We start from the raw sequence: 16,625 nt of genomic DNA on the forward strand, positions 1-16,625 counted from the left end.
TGGGAGTCCGCCTGCCGATGCAGTGGACGTGGGTTCATGCCCCAGTCTGGGAAGATCCCACATGCCGCGGAGCGGCTGGGCCAGTGAGCCATGGCCGCTGAGCCTGCGCGTCCGGAGCCTGTGTTCTGCAACGGGAGAGGCCACAACAGTGAGAGGCCCGCATATAGCAAAAAAAAGAAAAAAAAAAAAGTCAGTGGACACAACAAGTAAACACAATATCTGTAACATTCTAGATTTCAAGTGGTATGTTCACCAGGGTTCATTTTATTATTGTGTTTTATATCTTAACGTATATTAACTATATTCTCTTATATGCATCAGATGTTACATGATAAGAAGGTAATTGTAAAAAATTAGAGCAACAAAACAACAGTTCAGATATCTGGTCCTTACATTTAAAAAAGAGAAGTAAATACAAGAAAACTAAGCATTACCATGCCAGCAGTACATATTTATTATTATTCATGAATGGTCAAAAGACTTACAAGGCCCATTACTATTAGTATAACCACACATAAGAAATACCACTTAGTGACATGGAGTGAAAAGGACAGTTTCATATATATTAAAAAAATACATACACATACACACATTCTCTCTCTCAAAGGCTCACCATTCACTGCTACAAAAGCAGGAGGCATCAAGCGGCAGGAGTTCCGATATACATAACAAGTTGAAACATCTCAAGCATAAAAACTACACTTAAGTTGCAAAAATAAAGTTTCTTTCTTCAAACATTTTGATCTGAGCTCAAGCAAAGCAAATGATGAACACCAATGATTTTTATACTATTTAACATACTTTAAAACATAAAAGGATCAACAGATACAAAAGTCCTGAAAATGTAGGGGTTATTTATAGGAATGAACAATGCATTTCATCCAAAAAAAAGTCTACAGCAGATGTGTTTCATCCTGGCTCTCAAATATTTGAGAATCATAATTTACTATATTCAAACAGCAAGTTAAGCCAGAACAAAATGATAAACAGAAAACTCATTACTCCAAACAAGGCATTACTGCCCTTGGTTTCCTCAGACAGTTTCACTAGTGCAAGAGCATCATTTACCTGAAAGATCATGAGTCACAATTAAAGAGCACTCATACAAAACTATTTCCTTTTTTCTTTAAAAAGTGCCACATACTTGACTTCTCCTTTAAAAAAAACAACAACAACACACATACACTAATGAAAGACCGTTTGTCTCCATCTCTTGTCAATGAGGAAAGGCCAGAGTGATTCTTTGATTCCAATTCGAAATGGTGTTCGCTGGCCAATGCCTAAGGTCTCCAATTTGGAGCAGTCAAGCTGAGCGTTTCTTGGACGTTGTGCTCCTAAGACAGGACTGTCAGTTATCTTTAAAACAAAAACAAAAAAATCAAAAATAAGAAGCCTCAGGCTGAAGTTTTATATTCGCTACTTCCCTTTGCCCTCTTGCCCTCGGTGCAAGAAATCAGATTTGATCCCTGGAAAAATAAATAAAATGTCCACCACAATCAAGACAATACTTTTTCTATAAACTTCACCAATACTCATGGGCTTCTTTATACATGGTAATTTAGAGAAAATTAACAATAGAAACTGCCAAAATACAAGCAAAGTTCACTTTGATTAGTGCCAGAAAATAAAGTTATCCAAAACTTCCAAACAACAAGAAAAATGTTATCCATAGTACACACTGTAGTGATAGACCTGGACTTCCAAACAGTAAGGTTAGCTTGGTTTTTTTTTTCTTGCCCACGCCTCAAGGCTTGCAGGATCTTAGTTCCCCTACCAGGGATTGAACCTGTGCGCCCTGCAGTGGAAGGGCCAAGTCCTAACCACTGGACTGCCAGGGAATTCCCAGCAAGAAGGTTTTAAATGCCATGTACTTACCGGTCTTAAGTGGCTGCTGGGGAGGTTGAAGGTGTCTGCAATTGCACACGCCATTTCATACTTAGTCATCTGTTCATTGCCAGACCAGTGAAAGGTTCCCTTAATTGACGGATCCTGACAAGGACACAAAAAATTCCAAACGGTTTCAAACTTTTTGAGTTGAGTGGAATGGCAAGTTTGACAAGAAAACTAACTTAAACAGGTTCAGGAAATAAAATGCATCGCTCCTTTCTGGAATGCTATACACAAGATATCTAAAATCAAATTCCTATAAATATCCCCAGCTAAACCAGAAAAGCAATTTCTAGAATTTAGCCTTAAGAATTTTTTTAAATAAAAGTGTAAGTAGTTCCAATTTTATTTAGTGGGAATCCTAAAATGATTACAGATTTTTATGAAACACAGGCCAATTTAACAAGTATTTCCAACTATCCTAAGAAGCTAAAACCAAAACTTAACAGAACCATTTTTCAAGATGAGCTAATTGGTCATAACATCCTTAAAAATTGTCATGGTACATATTTTTTTTAAAAAATATATAAATTTTGATGTATTAGAAAAAGTCATGCTACTATTAATATTCTAAAATAAATCACTCTCTAATCTTTCTTTCTGTGGATATTCTATTTTTTCAAATGCTTAAAATGAACTACTATTCAAATATCCAAAAACAATTACAAATTATTCTTACACTGGCTGAAATGATAAATCCCTATGTAGCTTCTTCTCTGCCACTACCTAAATCTTAAATAGACATTATTTAAGACAGTCTTCTTAAAAGACATTAGGAGATTATTTTGTTACCCGAAGAAAAATACCAGTTTTCAGTTATCTTGCAATAAGAGAGTGACAGATGGGGTCTACAGTATTTGAGAAATAAAATCAAACGTAACAGCAGAATACTTTTATTATTCATAAATACAGCCTACTATCTGAACTACTTTTGTTTGGTGTCCTTGTTAAGTTTTTAAAAAGCATTTAGAGGGCTTCCCTGGTGGCGCAGTGGTTAGGAATCCGCCTGCCAATGCAGGGGACACGGGTTCGAGCCCTGGTCCGGGAAGATCCCACATGCTGCAGACCAACTAAGCCCATGAGCCACAACTATCGAAATTGCGCTCTAGAGCCTGCGAGCCACAACTACTGAAGCCCGCGTGCCTAGAGCCCATGCTCTGCAACAAGAGAAGCCACTGCAATGAGAAGCCTGCGCACCGCAACAAAGAGTAGCCCCCGCTCACCGCAACTAGAGAAAGCCCGCTCGCAGCAACGAAGACAAAACACAGCCAAAATTAAAAATAAATTAATAATAATAATTTAAAAAAAGCACTTAGATTCTCACCAGCATCCTCTTCTCTGCTAACTGACGACACACAGTGGCCACATCTTTGACGTGTGTGGGGAACCGCTGCTGCCAGTGGTCCATGTTCGCAGACTTGTTGCTGAACTGCACTTTATCAAACATAACAGTCACGGCGCTTTCCTCAAGCTTTTCAACTTCTCCATACAGAACAGGAATTCTCAAAACAGCAGCTCCTACAGAGTAATAAAAGCAGGTAATACTTCAAAGCTGACTGGTTCTTAAGTCTTGCTATAAGATCAAAGTGTGCAGATTTAAACGACATCATCGCAGAAAACTTGCAATATACCAAAATGACACAGCTCACCTATTTAACAAATGTGATCCTGAATATTTTTAAGTGTCTCTGTCATGTGGGTTATTTTTTATAATTATATTAATTAAATAATTTCTTCATTATTGTGGCCATTAAAAATAAAACTGATCATGACAACTAAATGCAACAAGTGATCCTTGATTGTGCCTAAAAAATAAATGCGATAAAGGACATTACTGGGACAAAATTCCTACACAGACTGTATTGTATTAATGTTAAATTTTCTAAGTGTGATAACTGCATCGTAATTATGTGAAGAACATCCTTCTTGAAGATACACAGTGAAGTATTTCAGAGTGAAATTCAACTAATTCTCTATGAGTTCAGGAAGAAAAGAGTGTACATATAAAACACGTGGCAAAACATTAACAACTGGTGAATCTATATAAAGGGTATATGAGTGTTCACCACATAGTCTTTGAAAACACTGACTAAGGAATTATGAAGTATTTCGATTTTATGTTGGTCAATACTGAGGGGTTACAACAGTTTAAATAATTAACGCTTTAACTGAAATTTTAAAAAAACTACTTAAAATTAAATTAACTTATTGTGCAGCTGCAGACGACCTTTGAACAACACAGGTTTGAACTGTGGCATCCATTTATATGTGGATTTTTTTCATGTAGCACATCATGTACAAGACTTGAAGTGGACAGCCTATCCTTACATAGGCATAAGGTGAGTGACCTTTAATATAAAATTAATAACGTGTTAGTTTTCTTACTGTTTTATAACTTTGTTTTCCAAGAGTTACATTACTATACAGCATGCCTCTCTTCTCTCTCATAATTGGAGAAATTCTATATCAGTCTACCACACAGGTAAGTGGTTTTAGAAAAAAATATACCAGTATTTCTAACACTATTATGAATATGACTGTAATACTGTATATGCCATTTAAATTTTACAAAGATTCATTCATTAGTGTATAGGCTAGGCTACCATTAAACAATCATATCGATTACACTAGGCTACCATAAAGCAATCATATTACTGCTTCTTCCTTATCAACGCCTGAATCATACCTGTAAATAATTACAAATTTCTTCTCACACTGTCTTTTCATTTTTGATGTGTAGTGTTAGTAACATGTGTAACACCTATAGTGTTTTGTATCATATAAGACAACAATGGGAGTACCCTGGTGGCGCAGTTGTTAAGAATCCGCCTGCCAGTGCAGGGGACACAGGTTGGATTCTTGGTCCAGGAAGATCCCACATGCCATGGAGCAACTAAACCCACGCACCATAACTACTGAGCCTGCACTCCAGAGCCCGCAAGCCACAACTACTGAGCCCATGTGCCACAACTACTGAAGCCCACACGCCTAGAGCCTGTGCTCTGCAACAAGAGAAGCCACCGCAATAAGCCTGCGCACCGCAACGAAAAGTAGCCCCTGCTCACCGCAACTAGAGACAGCCCGCATGCAGCAACGAAGACCCAACACAGCCAAGAAAGAGAGAGAGAGAGAAGAAAGGAAAGGTTAAAGACGTGACTGTCCTGGGAATTATATTTAAAAAAAATACATATAACACACAAAATATGTGTAAATCGATTGTTTATGTTTTAGTAAGGCTTCAGTCAATAGTAGGCTGTGAGTAAGTCTTTGAGGAGTAAATGGATTTCCCACTATGCAGGGATTGGCAACCCTAATCCCTGCACTGTCCAAGGGTCAGCTATATATTGATAATATATTCAAGGATGATTTCCGAAGGATAATTTATAACACACACAAAAAACCCCAAATGTGTTAGTATGTATATATACTAGGGGATGCTTCTCAGGGATGTAGTACAGTCTGAGGCAGGAGTTTTAGTGCAGGGGATCATTGAGTCAAATATTATGCAGCTACTGATATGAAAAAGATATTCCAGAGATGGCTCCTTAAGAACTGAAATGCATGTACATGGGGGGAGAAAAACCAGGTTACAAAACAACGTGCACACAGGTTTAAAAATTCAAAAAAATACTTCCATACATAAGCACAGTTGGTGCTTCTCTCTCTGAGGGAGTATTGAGAGAACTCTTTAAAATTTTAAATGTTTTTAAAAACTTTTTCAAGGAGGGTATACTTTTTATAATCAGTACATTTATGTTTGCGTATATATACACAAACACACAGGAAAAAAGAAAAACCATACAAATAACAGAATACTGCAATCCAAGAAAAATGATATTGACCCGTTTTTTGAAAGATTACAAAAATTTGTACTATATGATTTGTTTTCTTTAACGATATTCCTGTACCCACTGATACTGGAAAAAGTCTGGAAGGATTCATAAATTCTTCAGGATTTCGAGAATTCTTATTTTTCTTTTTTATTAACTGCATTCCCTAGTTTTTCTCCAGTGATTTATGTTCCTCGACTAATTTTTTTTAATTAGAAACATATATATACATCGTAAACAAAAAGGAATCCTCAAAAGCAGTCACGTACAGGGCTAAAGAGATGTGTCTTACCTAAATTGTTCTCCAGGACAGCCCTTTCTCCTTCTAATTTTGTTTTGCCATATAGATTTAGGGGACTTGGTATGTCTTCCTCTCTATAAGGTGGGTTTGTTCCATCAAAAACATAATCGGAGCTAATGTAGATTAGAAATGCTCCAACTGCAGCTACAAAAAAAAAAAGACAGAAAGAAAAGAATCTATTAAATTACTACATGACATTACTGTTCACTGGAATTTGTAACAGCTTATTCATCATATATATAACAAATCTTTTATAAACCATCTAAAAAGTTTAATCTTTACAAACTCAGCGATCACTCAATATCTTATGAAGATTTTATAAAGACATCATTACCTGCTTCCTTTGCTAAGTTCCCAGAAGCATCCACATTAAGTTGAGAAGCAGCATCCGGCTGATTTTCGACAACATCTGGCCTTCTCTCTGCTGCACAATGTACTATGACATGGGGCTGGGAGTTCAGCATTGATGTGTTTTTAACCCAAAAAGGAATAAAACAAAAGAACTGTAGCCTTCCAACAGTAAATTAATTCATAGAAAATGTTTATTAAATCGACATTCCTTCAACTAAAGAATCATTGTAATTTTTAATGTAGTTTTGTCACACTTCCCTGTTTCAACGTTCAAACTTCCTGAAAGGCAAAGAGCAATTTAGCAATCCCCAGGCAAAATCAGACACAACTCTTGTTGACAACCATGCTTCTAAATCAAAAGAAGCTTCATCCCCCTAATCTGGGTGGGAGAAAAGATCGATCATTTATGGAATTAACATGATCTAAATACTTAATAAGTCTATGGTAAAGGGAGAGGAATATCAATTGCAAATTAAATTCATAAATTCCAATCTCTTAAACCAGTCATTTAAAGATTAACCATCCATAAAACTTGTATTCCCAGTTGAGCATTTAAGTATGCCACCTATACACTAAGCACCCTGCGAGAAGCAAGGATTTCACAATCTAATGCAAAAGACAGATATGTAAAGAGACTGTTTCAATATCATATGACCTATATCAGGACAGAGGAATGCAGAGGGTCCTTTGTAGAGAAGGGGCACCTACTTCCCAGAGGAGCTGAGTAAGAGCTAAGATTTGGGAAGATGAGTGACATGCAGGGCTCGTGTACCCACTCACCCAACTTCCTCCTTCTCAGCAATTGCTTGAGGAAGCATGATCTGAGAGCTGTTTTCAAACTTAAGTGTGCATAAGCTGGGATGGTTCTTAAAATGTAGATCCCAGGCCCCACCACACACTTATTGAATGAAAATCTCAGAGTGAAACCTAAGAACAAGTTTTCCAAGTGATTCTGATGCAGGTTTTCCTTGGATCATATTTTTAGAAAGAATCTGAACTTCTGATTTGATCAGAGGTGTAACAGAATCTAAATTTTTCTGTTAAGTCTTCTGCGACCATCGCCAACAAGTGGTTTAACCACTCTTGCCTTTGTGATCTCTAAAATGCAAATGAGAATATTTTGCAGTGTTGTAAGGTTTACAGATAATATTAAGAAAGGATTTGCATAGAAAGTAGTACTTAGAAGAATACTTCACAAACATAAGCATTTTACAAAATGCTTCATTTTCTGCCTTTTGTCAACCTATGTCTCAACCTAATCTTTTATAAGGATGACATATTCTTATCCATGCCAAAAAAAAGTGCAGTATATATTACTGTTGCTTAATATGTTAGAGCTTTAAGTACAATAACTTCCTTGAGAACAAGAGCATTTTTCAAGTCATCCAGACAATTATTAATAGTTAACTTACGTGTTAAAATAAACCATACCTGAAAATCATAAATGATGTGATGAACTGCATTAGAATCCAAGAGATTAACCTGCTCAAATTTTGGTCTTGCTCTTCTAAAACCACAGCCAACGGCATGCCAATTATTCTGTTGAAATTCTTTGTAAACAGCTCTGCCAAGAAGCCCAGTGGCACCAGTAATCAGAACCCGCCTGTTGGGGATGTTAACTTCCTCCTAAACGTGAAGGGGGTGGAAAAGGATTGTTTAATTTGAAAATAGTCTCTCAACGAAATCAGCCACCATTTTCATTCACTAAATACTTCAAGTCTTAATTGTATGCTTCCTTGCCCAATCTATAAGCCAATTCTTAAGTTAGAACAAAGATTAATCAAAATGCATGGGTAAGTGTGTCACTTAAGAAAAAGTTTTGCCAGGGAGCAACTAAGCTCGTGCGCCACAACTACTGAGCCTGCACTCTAGAACCCGAGAGCCACAACTACTGAAGCCTGTGCACCTAGAGCCCGTGCTCTGCAACAAGAGAAGCCACTGCAATGAGAAGCCCACGCACTGCAACGGAGAGCAGCCCCCGCTCACCGCAGCTAGAGAAAGCCCGCGTGCAGCAACGATGACCCAATGCAGCCAAAAATAAAAAATAAAATAAATTTATTTTAAAAAAGTTTTAATAATCTTACGCAAGAAAAAGAACCTAAGATGATACTGCAAGGAATCACCTAGTCAAATAGATTGAGATTTCCTGTGGTAATAATGGAAAAGCTTATTTTTACGATCAGTGATGTCCAAATTAGTAAAAAACAGCAATTACGTTCTTCCGTTTATAAAAATGCAGTTAGTTCTAAGCTTACTTACTTTATGGCCCGATTAAATACTGGGGCTATGGTCTGCTGATATGTTTCCAAATTGACATTTCTGGTCTTCAGTTTTTAATCTCAAGGTTTTTTTCAAATCTCATTGACTTTATCATACTGTGATAGGTCTAAATTAGAGAATTCACATTTCACAGGAATTTATGTAGAAGAAAAATAAATTTGGTCCTTATAGCACTAACATTCTTTCTAAGTTTAACCAAACTGGTAAATATATTCCTGCATTAACTCTTCTTTTTTTTGGGAAATACTTTCATTTGTATCATTTTTTTAGATTCCACATCATATAACATTCTTTTTTTAAACTTTATTTTTTATACAGCATGTTCTTATTAGTTACCCATTTTATACATGTTAGTGTATAAATGTCAATCCCAATCTCCCAATTCATACCACCACCACCATCCATATTCCTGCATTAACTCTTAATTTACCTATTTAGACCAGCTAAAACAAATAAACAAAGATAGAGGAACTGGTCTGTGCTGCTATTGTGAAAGGAAAAATTCCTCACAGACTGAAATTAAAAAGGAACTACTATTTAAGAAACAATTTAAGTTCTATGTTTACATAGAACTTTCCCTTCTTCCCAAGATAGGTAACACCGAATTTCCTCAGACTCTTGAATTAAGTCAACATTTACTATTAAAAAACAACAAAAAGTTTTATTAAATTTTATCAACTTGAGTCCTTTTAAATTTCAAATGTTGTTATAGTCACCTAATTCTGAGCTGTCAAAAATCTTAAATATGCACGCACGCAATAACCTTTTTTGTGCACACAAAAAGTCTTTTTTTTCCTAGCCCTCAATTCAGCTAACTTAGAAGACTATACATTTTTTTAAAAAAGGCCACCCAAATCAAGTATTTCTAGCATATGAAAAACCTGAAATGAAAGAGCTGACAGAGACAGTACAAAGGTAGTTCTTAAAGATATTTTTTCCTTAGTTCAACCAATTTCAAGACATTTTAGAAGTTAGAGAAAAATTCATCTATGCTCTCTGTTGCAAAACTTGCCTCTAAGCCAAATGATCTATAAAAACAAGGATTTCAGCCAGCAAAATATTTTCTCTGAATTTCTGGCAAGAAAACAACTCTACAAAGATTCTAATTGTAAAGAGGTTAAAACATGTCAAGTCTAGTAGAGATACGATCATAAAACAATTTACACAGGATAAAGATCCCTGGGAAAATACTATAACAGAGCTATGATCTGGTTTCTTCTAAGTTTCTCACTTCACTCTAAAGAAGGAAAGGAATAGACAAGAGTTCTTAGATCAGTGGTTCACAGGCTTTATTCGCTGAGGACAGGAATCGACTGGAAGGCTTTCAGATCAAGTACATTTGGAATGAGGCCTCGTAATTTGCCTTTGTAACAAGTTTCCAGGTGCTGATGCTGGTGATTTGGAAATGGAATTTTGAGAACTCCAGGAAAGTCCAAGACCTTCCTAAAGATAGCTCTTAATCAAAGAAGTCAAAAAACTGCCATCTGCCTTTCTAGCAGCGACAACATCTTCCCCATTTTCCCCCTTAAAAAGGAAAACTAGAAGAAGTAGTTAAAGAACAAGCATCATGCTTGCAGTAACCACAAAATTCTTAAACAGTAAAATAAGATCTCTAGGTACTTCACTGATTCTGTGAAGCACATTTTTTCCTCATTTATCATCTCTGTTAAATGAATGAAATAAAGATGGTTTGGCAGTGTTTTTTGCTTTTTAGTGCATCTTAAAATAAGAGCCCAGATAATCTTATAACTGAGAGCATCTTAGATTTGATGAAATACAGTATTAAGTTACAAGCACAGCAATGCTCTTTAGGGAATATAATACCACTTAACTTTAAAAAAGGATGGGGGTTGCATGGAAAAAATACAACCTTACATCCTTATACCCTGGGATAATATGTAAGGTCCCTGGAAGAAAATATGAAACTGTCCGTGTTACCTAGTGGTCAGATGTCAATGCTCAAGAATTTTCTACGTTAAAAGAGCAGAGATCGGGCTTCCCTGGTGGCGCAGTGGTTGAGAGTCCGCCTGCCAATGCAGAGGACACGGGTTCGTGCCCGGTCCGGGAAGATCCCACATGCCGCGGAGCGGCTAGGCCCGTGAGCCATGGCCGCTGGGCTTGCGCATCCCGAGCCTGTGCTCCGCAACGGGAGAGGCCACAACAGTGAGAGTCCCGCGTACCGCAAAAAAAAAAAAAAAAAAAAAAAATCAGAGATCTAAAGTACAAGCATTTTCTGAAACAAATGATTCTGCACAATCTTATATTTGAAAACTATCATGTGTTATATAAACCTACATCATACCTTTTGACCACAGGAGGAGTCCTATTAGACAGGCAGGGCAGATATCACTTCCGAAGTGAGGAACCTTGTCTACAGATGTTAAAGGTCTTGCCCAGAGTAAAAGGGAAAAGGTTGGAAACAGAACTTGGGCCCTTTTGCTTCTATCATCCAGCAAAATACATACTGAGTTTTGTCTCAATCCTTTGAACTTATACTCGGTTTCATGATGATTAACCACACTCTGTGGCATTGAGAAGTTACTCCATCTCTATTGATCTAACTCCCACACTCTGTGGCATTGAGAAGTTACTCCATCTCTATTGATCTAACTCCTCACTGGTGAAATGAGGCATTTGGAAAAGATGCCTAAGGCTCTTCCAGCTTTACAGTCCTACAATTCCATATTATCCTTACCACAGAGGGATCTGAATAGAGTGAAAGAAGGTTCATTTACTTAAAGTAACTTATCCTCTTTTCATATAGTTCTCTCTAGAGACTCAATGAGCACCTTTTGTCACCAGTATACGAGCCCAACAAGATGTTTTCATTTGGACTGCAAGTTTATTGGTGGTTAGCAACTAAAATACGCATCACTCTGAAATCAAAAGAGGCCAAACAAAACTATCTCTTCTATATTTGACTCTACCTGAAGCTTCTTAAAGCACACTATTTTGATTTTTTTCTTTTTAAAAGAGGAGAAATAGTCCTCTAAAAATTATTTTGGACCATTACTCTGTAAATTACTTTAGTTCTGCAAAACACAGGAATGTCCAAACACTTCAAGGAACTCTGAATAGAGGAACAAAAAGCTGTCTTGTTAACCCAAAGAATAATTAAGAGTTGAAGATACTCTGTCTGCCTGAAAAGTCTGTTTCGCAATTTTTATTCTTATGGGTCAGGAATATTAAACACCACTTTAAGTTGCCCTGAACATATGTGCCTCTTATCCTATAAACTCTTAGATGTACAGAATTCAGTAACTTCAGGTGACCAGATTTACAGACACCTCCCCCCCCAAAAAAAAAACTTGAAAAAGTAAACGCATATAAATAAACGAAGAGCTGTAGCTCTTATTACGCCATCAAATCAAATAATACCAAATTGTACAGGTAATGGAAGATAAATGGCTCTTTCAAAATGGTCTAAACAGTACTCTGGAACAGAGGTTTCTACTTTAGCACACTTGAATTAACTTCTACTAAAAAATGTCTTAGAAAAAGTCAAGAGTGAAACAAAACAAGTGTCTAAAGAGGGATCTTCTTAAATGTTAGTGGTAAATGTAATTATACTTTGCTATTTTTAGAACCTCTTCAATTTGGCAAAGCTTCACACTGATTTATATGATTCTTACAACATTCCCCTTGAGGCAGATCTATGAGGAGATACTCCTGGACTTTAAAAAACTTTAGATACCTAGGTGACACTTGTCTAACTCCTACTGGCATCCTATTGTACCCCACAGCCAGTATTACTAACAGGAACCACTACAGTCTATTTCTCAGACATAAACTATAAGACACGAGCAAGTTTTAATTCCGGTTTTGAGAGCAGCAAATATGTGCCAAACTTTTGGTTGTGCAATTTTACTGAAGGAAAATCCATTTTCATTAGTCTACTGAACTCCTACTGTGAAAACTGATTAAGCTGTATATACATACATGTGTGCATATACACTGACATAAACAAACAATATGTAACATTACAGTACTCAGCATTGTTTGGGGTACACAGGAACAAAAGAGAGGTTTAAATTGCCCATTATTCTAACCTTACCCCCCAAATACCAAAACGATTTGAAACACTAAATCTGCTATATTTTGAAGGCGTAAGAATTCTGCATAATCAAAATAGCCATCACCTACGTCCTCTCTTATATCCTTAAGATATGTTGGCCTGGGCATTAACATCTTCCTATCCCCAGTGCTAGATACACTCTGTGGACTGATGAATGCTGGGGGGCCTGGAATTAAACAGGAGAGAATGGAGGCTCTCCAAACACAGTAGTAGCTTTCGTTTATGCAACCTCCGTAGTGGTTCAAATAGATCTGTATTTGAATCCCGGCTGCAATCTTACTGAATGAACTTGGGCCAAGGACTCGCCCTCTAAGCTTCAATTTTCTTATCTGTAAAATGGAACAAAACGAGTATGTCATAAATATGAGAACTAAAGTAAATAATGCATGTAAAGTGTATAACACAGTGACGAGTTCAGTAACTTTTCAACTCCAATCCTGTTATTATTTCTGAAAAGCCACCTGGCCCCTTCTTTCTTAGAGATACGAACTGTTAAGACCAAAGGATACGAACAAAGGATGAAAAAGAAATTTAGAAATAATCAAAACTGAAACAGCTCTGAAAACCCCTCTCCGTTCCCGAGAGGGGAGACAGAAGAGTCGAAACTGAAACCCGACCTACTCTTTTCCCGTCACAGCGGCTGAAAAAGAAAACACAGAAGGGTGTGCACCGAAGTAAACAAACTCGGCGGCGCCGCCCTCGCCGTCCGGGGCCTCCGACTCCGGCAGGAGGCGTCTGGAAAACCACTCCAGCGCCCGCTGCAAGACTCGTCCCTTCCGCGCACTCAGTTCCTACGATACGCACCTCCCCTCCCCGCCCCAAGACCCGGGCCGACTCCCTCACCTCCACCAAACGGCAGTTCCCGGGAACAAAGTGAATAGAAAGCTCCTTCTCCCGCCCCACCATGCCCGCCGTCTTGGCGCCGCCGCCGCAGCGACCGCCACTTCCCCCAGCCCAAGATCGCCGCGGTCCGCAGCTCTAAAGCCCTCGGCCCGCCTCCCCTAAGTCCGGGCCAGCCCCCGCTCACCACTTCCGGCTTCCGCCGCCAAGACCGCGCCCCTTGATTGGCCACGCTCCGCCGACGCCCCAGAAAGGGGACTGGCGCGCTCGGGACGCTCCCAGCCCACGCGCCAACTCTTAAAGGGAAACAAAGGCCCTGGTCTTAAGCAAGGAATGCGAGTTTTGTTTTGGGGCCGGGGGCGGGGGTGGGGGTGGGGGGAAGGACGAGTTGTTTATTTTGTGTGTTTTTCCTTCTAGAGTAGGTAAGGATTGAATTGGATCGCCTAGACTTGAGCAGTGTATAAGAATCTACTGCATAAGAATCTACTGGGCACGTAATACAGAAAGTGGGATAAAATAGTTTAAAGTCATGGTGGGAGGGGGGAGGCGGGGGGGTGAGGGGGAGGGGAGGAAGCACAATGGACCTGTGTCTCTAGAGCATTAAGAGTGTTTGAGAGATTTAGAAAGACACTGGAATAAAAATAAAAGTGTTGGTATCTGAGTCATTAACACCCCAAGAACCCATTTGTCTTTCCGGGATGCTAAAAAGTAGTACGTGTGAAATTCCAAAGATCTCAAACTAATTTTGACTAGTTAAAAATAAAAAGATGTGGGAGGCTGGGGGATGAATTATTCGGGTACCTCTTCCAAACGCAGATTCTCGGACTTTACCAATAATTGCAGAATGAGCTGTGGTAGTAGAGCCTGGGACTTCTGGTAGATTTAACGGGAGTCCAGATCAGCCCTCGAGAAGCACCGCCTTACAGGCTGCAGCGTCGGGCTACACGAGCCGAACCTCCGCTACCAAGGAAAATTAAAGGAACCAGGGGAATATAGTAATACTGAACCTTCTACCACCTGGATCGCGCTTTTTTAAAGTGACAAAGACAGCTCTAAGCGTTGAGGCTGACCTAGCACTTAATTGCAACTGATTTCTCTTCCAGTTCAAACCCGAAAAGCCCCCCGCCAGCCGAGATGCTTATGAAATTTACTCAGGGGGTGGGGGGGAACCAGAGCATGGACCGCATAGGTTTCGCCAACTTTCCACCGAACGGTCTTCAGCGTTCTTGTCCAGGCATACAGGATACCAAGACCTTAAAAGTCGCCCGCAAACGTGATTACTGTTTGGATCTTTCTAAAACGACATTATTTTCATAAACCTTTTTTTGGTTTAATCTTAGAGCTCAACGCTAAGCAGCCTTTAAAATTTTTTTCCCCATCTGAGTCCCGTGACTTTCCTTCCTGCCCAACCCCCAACAAGAACTCATTTCCTTATTTGCATAAGCATAAAGTTTCTTTAGAACAGTAACAGAAGACAGCCTGAGGCCCCCCACTTTTCAATTTTTGTTTTAATCCAGGCTGTTAATCAATTTAGCATTACTTAGAGTCCTTGAGAGGAATGCCCCAAACACTAAACCATGCATAATCTGCAAACAACAAAGAAAATGTGTGGGTGGGTTTTGGGGGAGCGGTTTCAAGATCCTCTTGATCCTCCTCTCTTTAAGAAGCGGGAATTTTTGTGAAGTTTCTAGTTGCAACGTGTGATGCAGTCTGATCTTTCCAGGAAAAAAAAAAAATGTGTTCAACGCGAAAACGGTTTAAGGTCATGCATATGCAATTAGCATTTTGAGTCTCAGAACAGCTTTATCTAGAGTGAGGAACAAATAGACTTTACTTGCCTGCGTTTGAGGATCTGGTTTCATGTTTGCCAGATAAAACGTGGGTATGGTTCCAGGGGCACATTTTCGTGTATGGGTTTTAATCATTCTTTTTAAAAATGGAAGTTTCTTTGTGAATAAAAACGCCACTGTTATACAGACAATATCCAAGTTCCTGTGGTAGCTAAGTCTATAAATTTAACGACAGCAATCTGGAGATAAAAGTTAGGTTAGCAGATTCATTTCATGCCAAGACAAAGGCTGGAGCACACAACTATAGATAAAAATCGTTATTTATATAGAACCTTCACCTACATCACTGCATTTAATCTGATAAATGAAACTGCTGTTCTGTTTTGGATTTTATTTTTGTCAATTGAGACTTAGCTGAGCTCTCCATACAGCGTCAATAATTAAAGTTGCTTTATTATTCCAAGTCCCAAAGTTACACGTTTTAAAGAAATGAATGACACTTATTTGGTTTTTTACACACCCTTTTGGCTTTTACCAGACCTTCATTGGGATTCTTTTAAAGAAACTCTTAACTCCAGAATGCTTCTTTTCTTGAATAGCTAACTCTTACCTGTTCCATGTTCTCCGGCATTTCAGGCATGATTCCAAAATTATCTCAGGAAAAAGATTTAAGATGGGTCTCTGCCTCTGCCTCCTCGGGCTGGGTCTTTGTTCTGCCTGCAGAGAGCGCAGGCACGCGAAAACGTGAGCCACAGCTTCACTCGACCTTTGAAATTAGCATTTTGAGTCCAATCCCAGAATCTCGTGCAGTTTTCCACACTGCAGTAAACTGGCAGCTGATTCCCCGTGGCAATCTTGAAAATACCCAATGAGAAGTTTCATATTTTATTGCCAGCCAAATGAAGGTCCATTATCAAAACCATTAGGAAAACCAACTTTTTTTTTTTTAAGAAATAAAGATGTAACAACAAAAACTTCCTGTGAAAACTTGTTGCAGTTTTCTCTTGCAAAAGAAAAGCAAGAGCCAGCAGTTGGAAAGCACACAGACTATGCAACTGATTTCTGTTCTGAAATATTTTATTGAGTTATGCCTTGTTACAACAGAATCCGTTTGGTAAAGTTCGCCAGTGCTGTCCCAACCAGTGCTTTCTAATTAACTATTTCAAAGGACGGTAAAAGGCACTGGTGGTAACAATATGTGGAAATTAAAACGCAACAGGTTATTTCCATGAACAGTGTCCTGCCCTCTGTTTGAGGAAATGGTAGGTGGA

The 16,625-nt window shown here is 38.6% G+C and overlaps 1 protein-coding gene across 4 annotated transcripts; it reads right to left on the reverse strand.

The window, feature by feature from the left end:
• Positions 1-430: 430 nt before the first annotated feature.
• On the reverse strand, positions 431-16,102 carry MAT2B (methionine adenosyltransferase 2 non-catalytic beta subunit). Of its 4 annotated transcripts, XM_082836277.1 has the most exons (8): positions 15,965-16,076; positions 15,403-15,593; positions 7,801-7,995; positions 6,353-6,467; positions 6,010-6,162; positions 3,212-3,405; positions 1,876-1,989; positions 431-1,356 (listed from the first exon to the last, which is right to left on the reverse strand). In XM_082836277.1, the coding sequence occupies exons 2-8, from the start codon at positions 15,487-15,489 to the stop codon at positions 1,186-1,188; spliced, it is 1,029 nt and encodes a 342-aa protein (XP_082692403.1). In that variant the 5' UTR covers positions 15,490-15,593; positions 15,965-16,076; the 3' UTR covers positions 431-1,185. The 4 variants fall into 4 exon arrangements, with proteins under 4 accessions (XP_082692403.1, XP_082692406.1, XP_082692404.1 ...); XM_082836280.1 differs by lacking the exon at positions 15,403-15,593 and having other exon boundaries at positions 15,965-16,102; XM_082836278.1 differs by lacking the exon at positions 15,965-16,076 and having other exon boundaries at positions 15,403-15,690.
• Between the last annotated feature and the right edge of the window lie 523 nt (positions 16,103-16,625).

This window comes from Leucopleurus acutus, assembly GCF_964270905.1.
Source record: "Leucopleurus acutus genome assembly, chromosome: 3".
Lineage (NCBI taxonomy): Eukaryota > Metazoa > Chordata > Mammalia > Artiodactyla > Delphinidae > Leucopleurus > Leucopleurus acutus.

What these genes read in the sequence shown, in the direction of transcription:
- MAT2B (XM_082836277.1), bottom strand. Translation starts at nt 15,489, where the DNA reads ATGATTAAAACCCATACACGAAAATGTGCCCCTGGAACCATACCCACG. An exon ending in ACATCATTTATGATTTTCAG is followed by an intron (nt 6,468 to 7,800) that starts GTATGGTTTATT and finishes CTGAACTCCCAG; the next exon opens with CCCCATGTCATAGTACATTG. An exon ending in CCAGCAGCCACTTAAGACCG is followed by an intron (nt 1,357 to 1,875) that starts GTAAGTACATGG and finishes TTTGTTTTAAAG; the next exon opens with ATAACTGACAGTCCTGTCTT.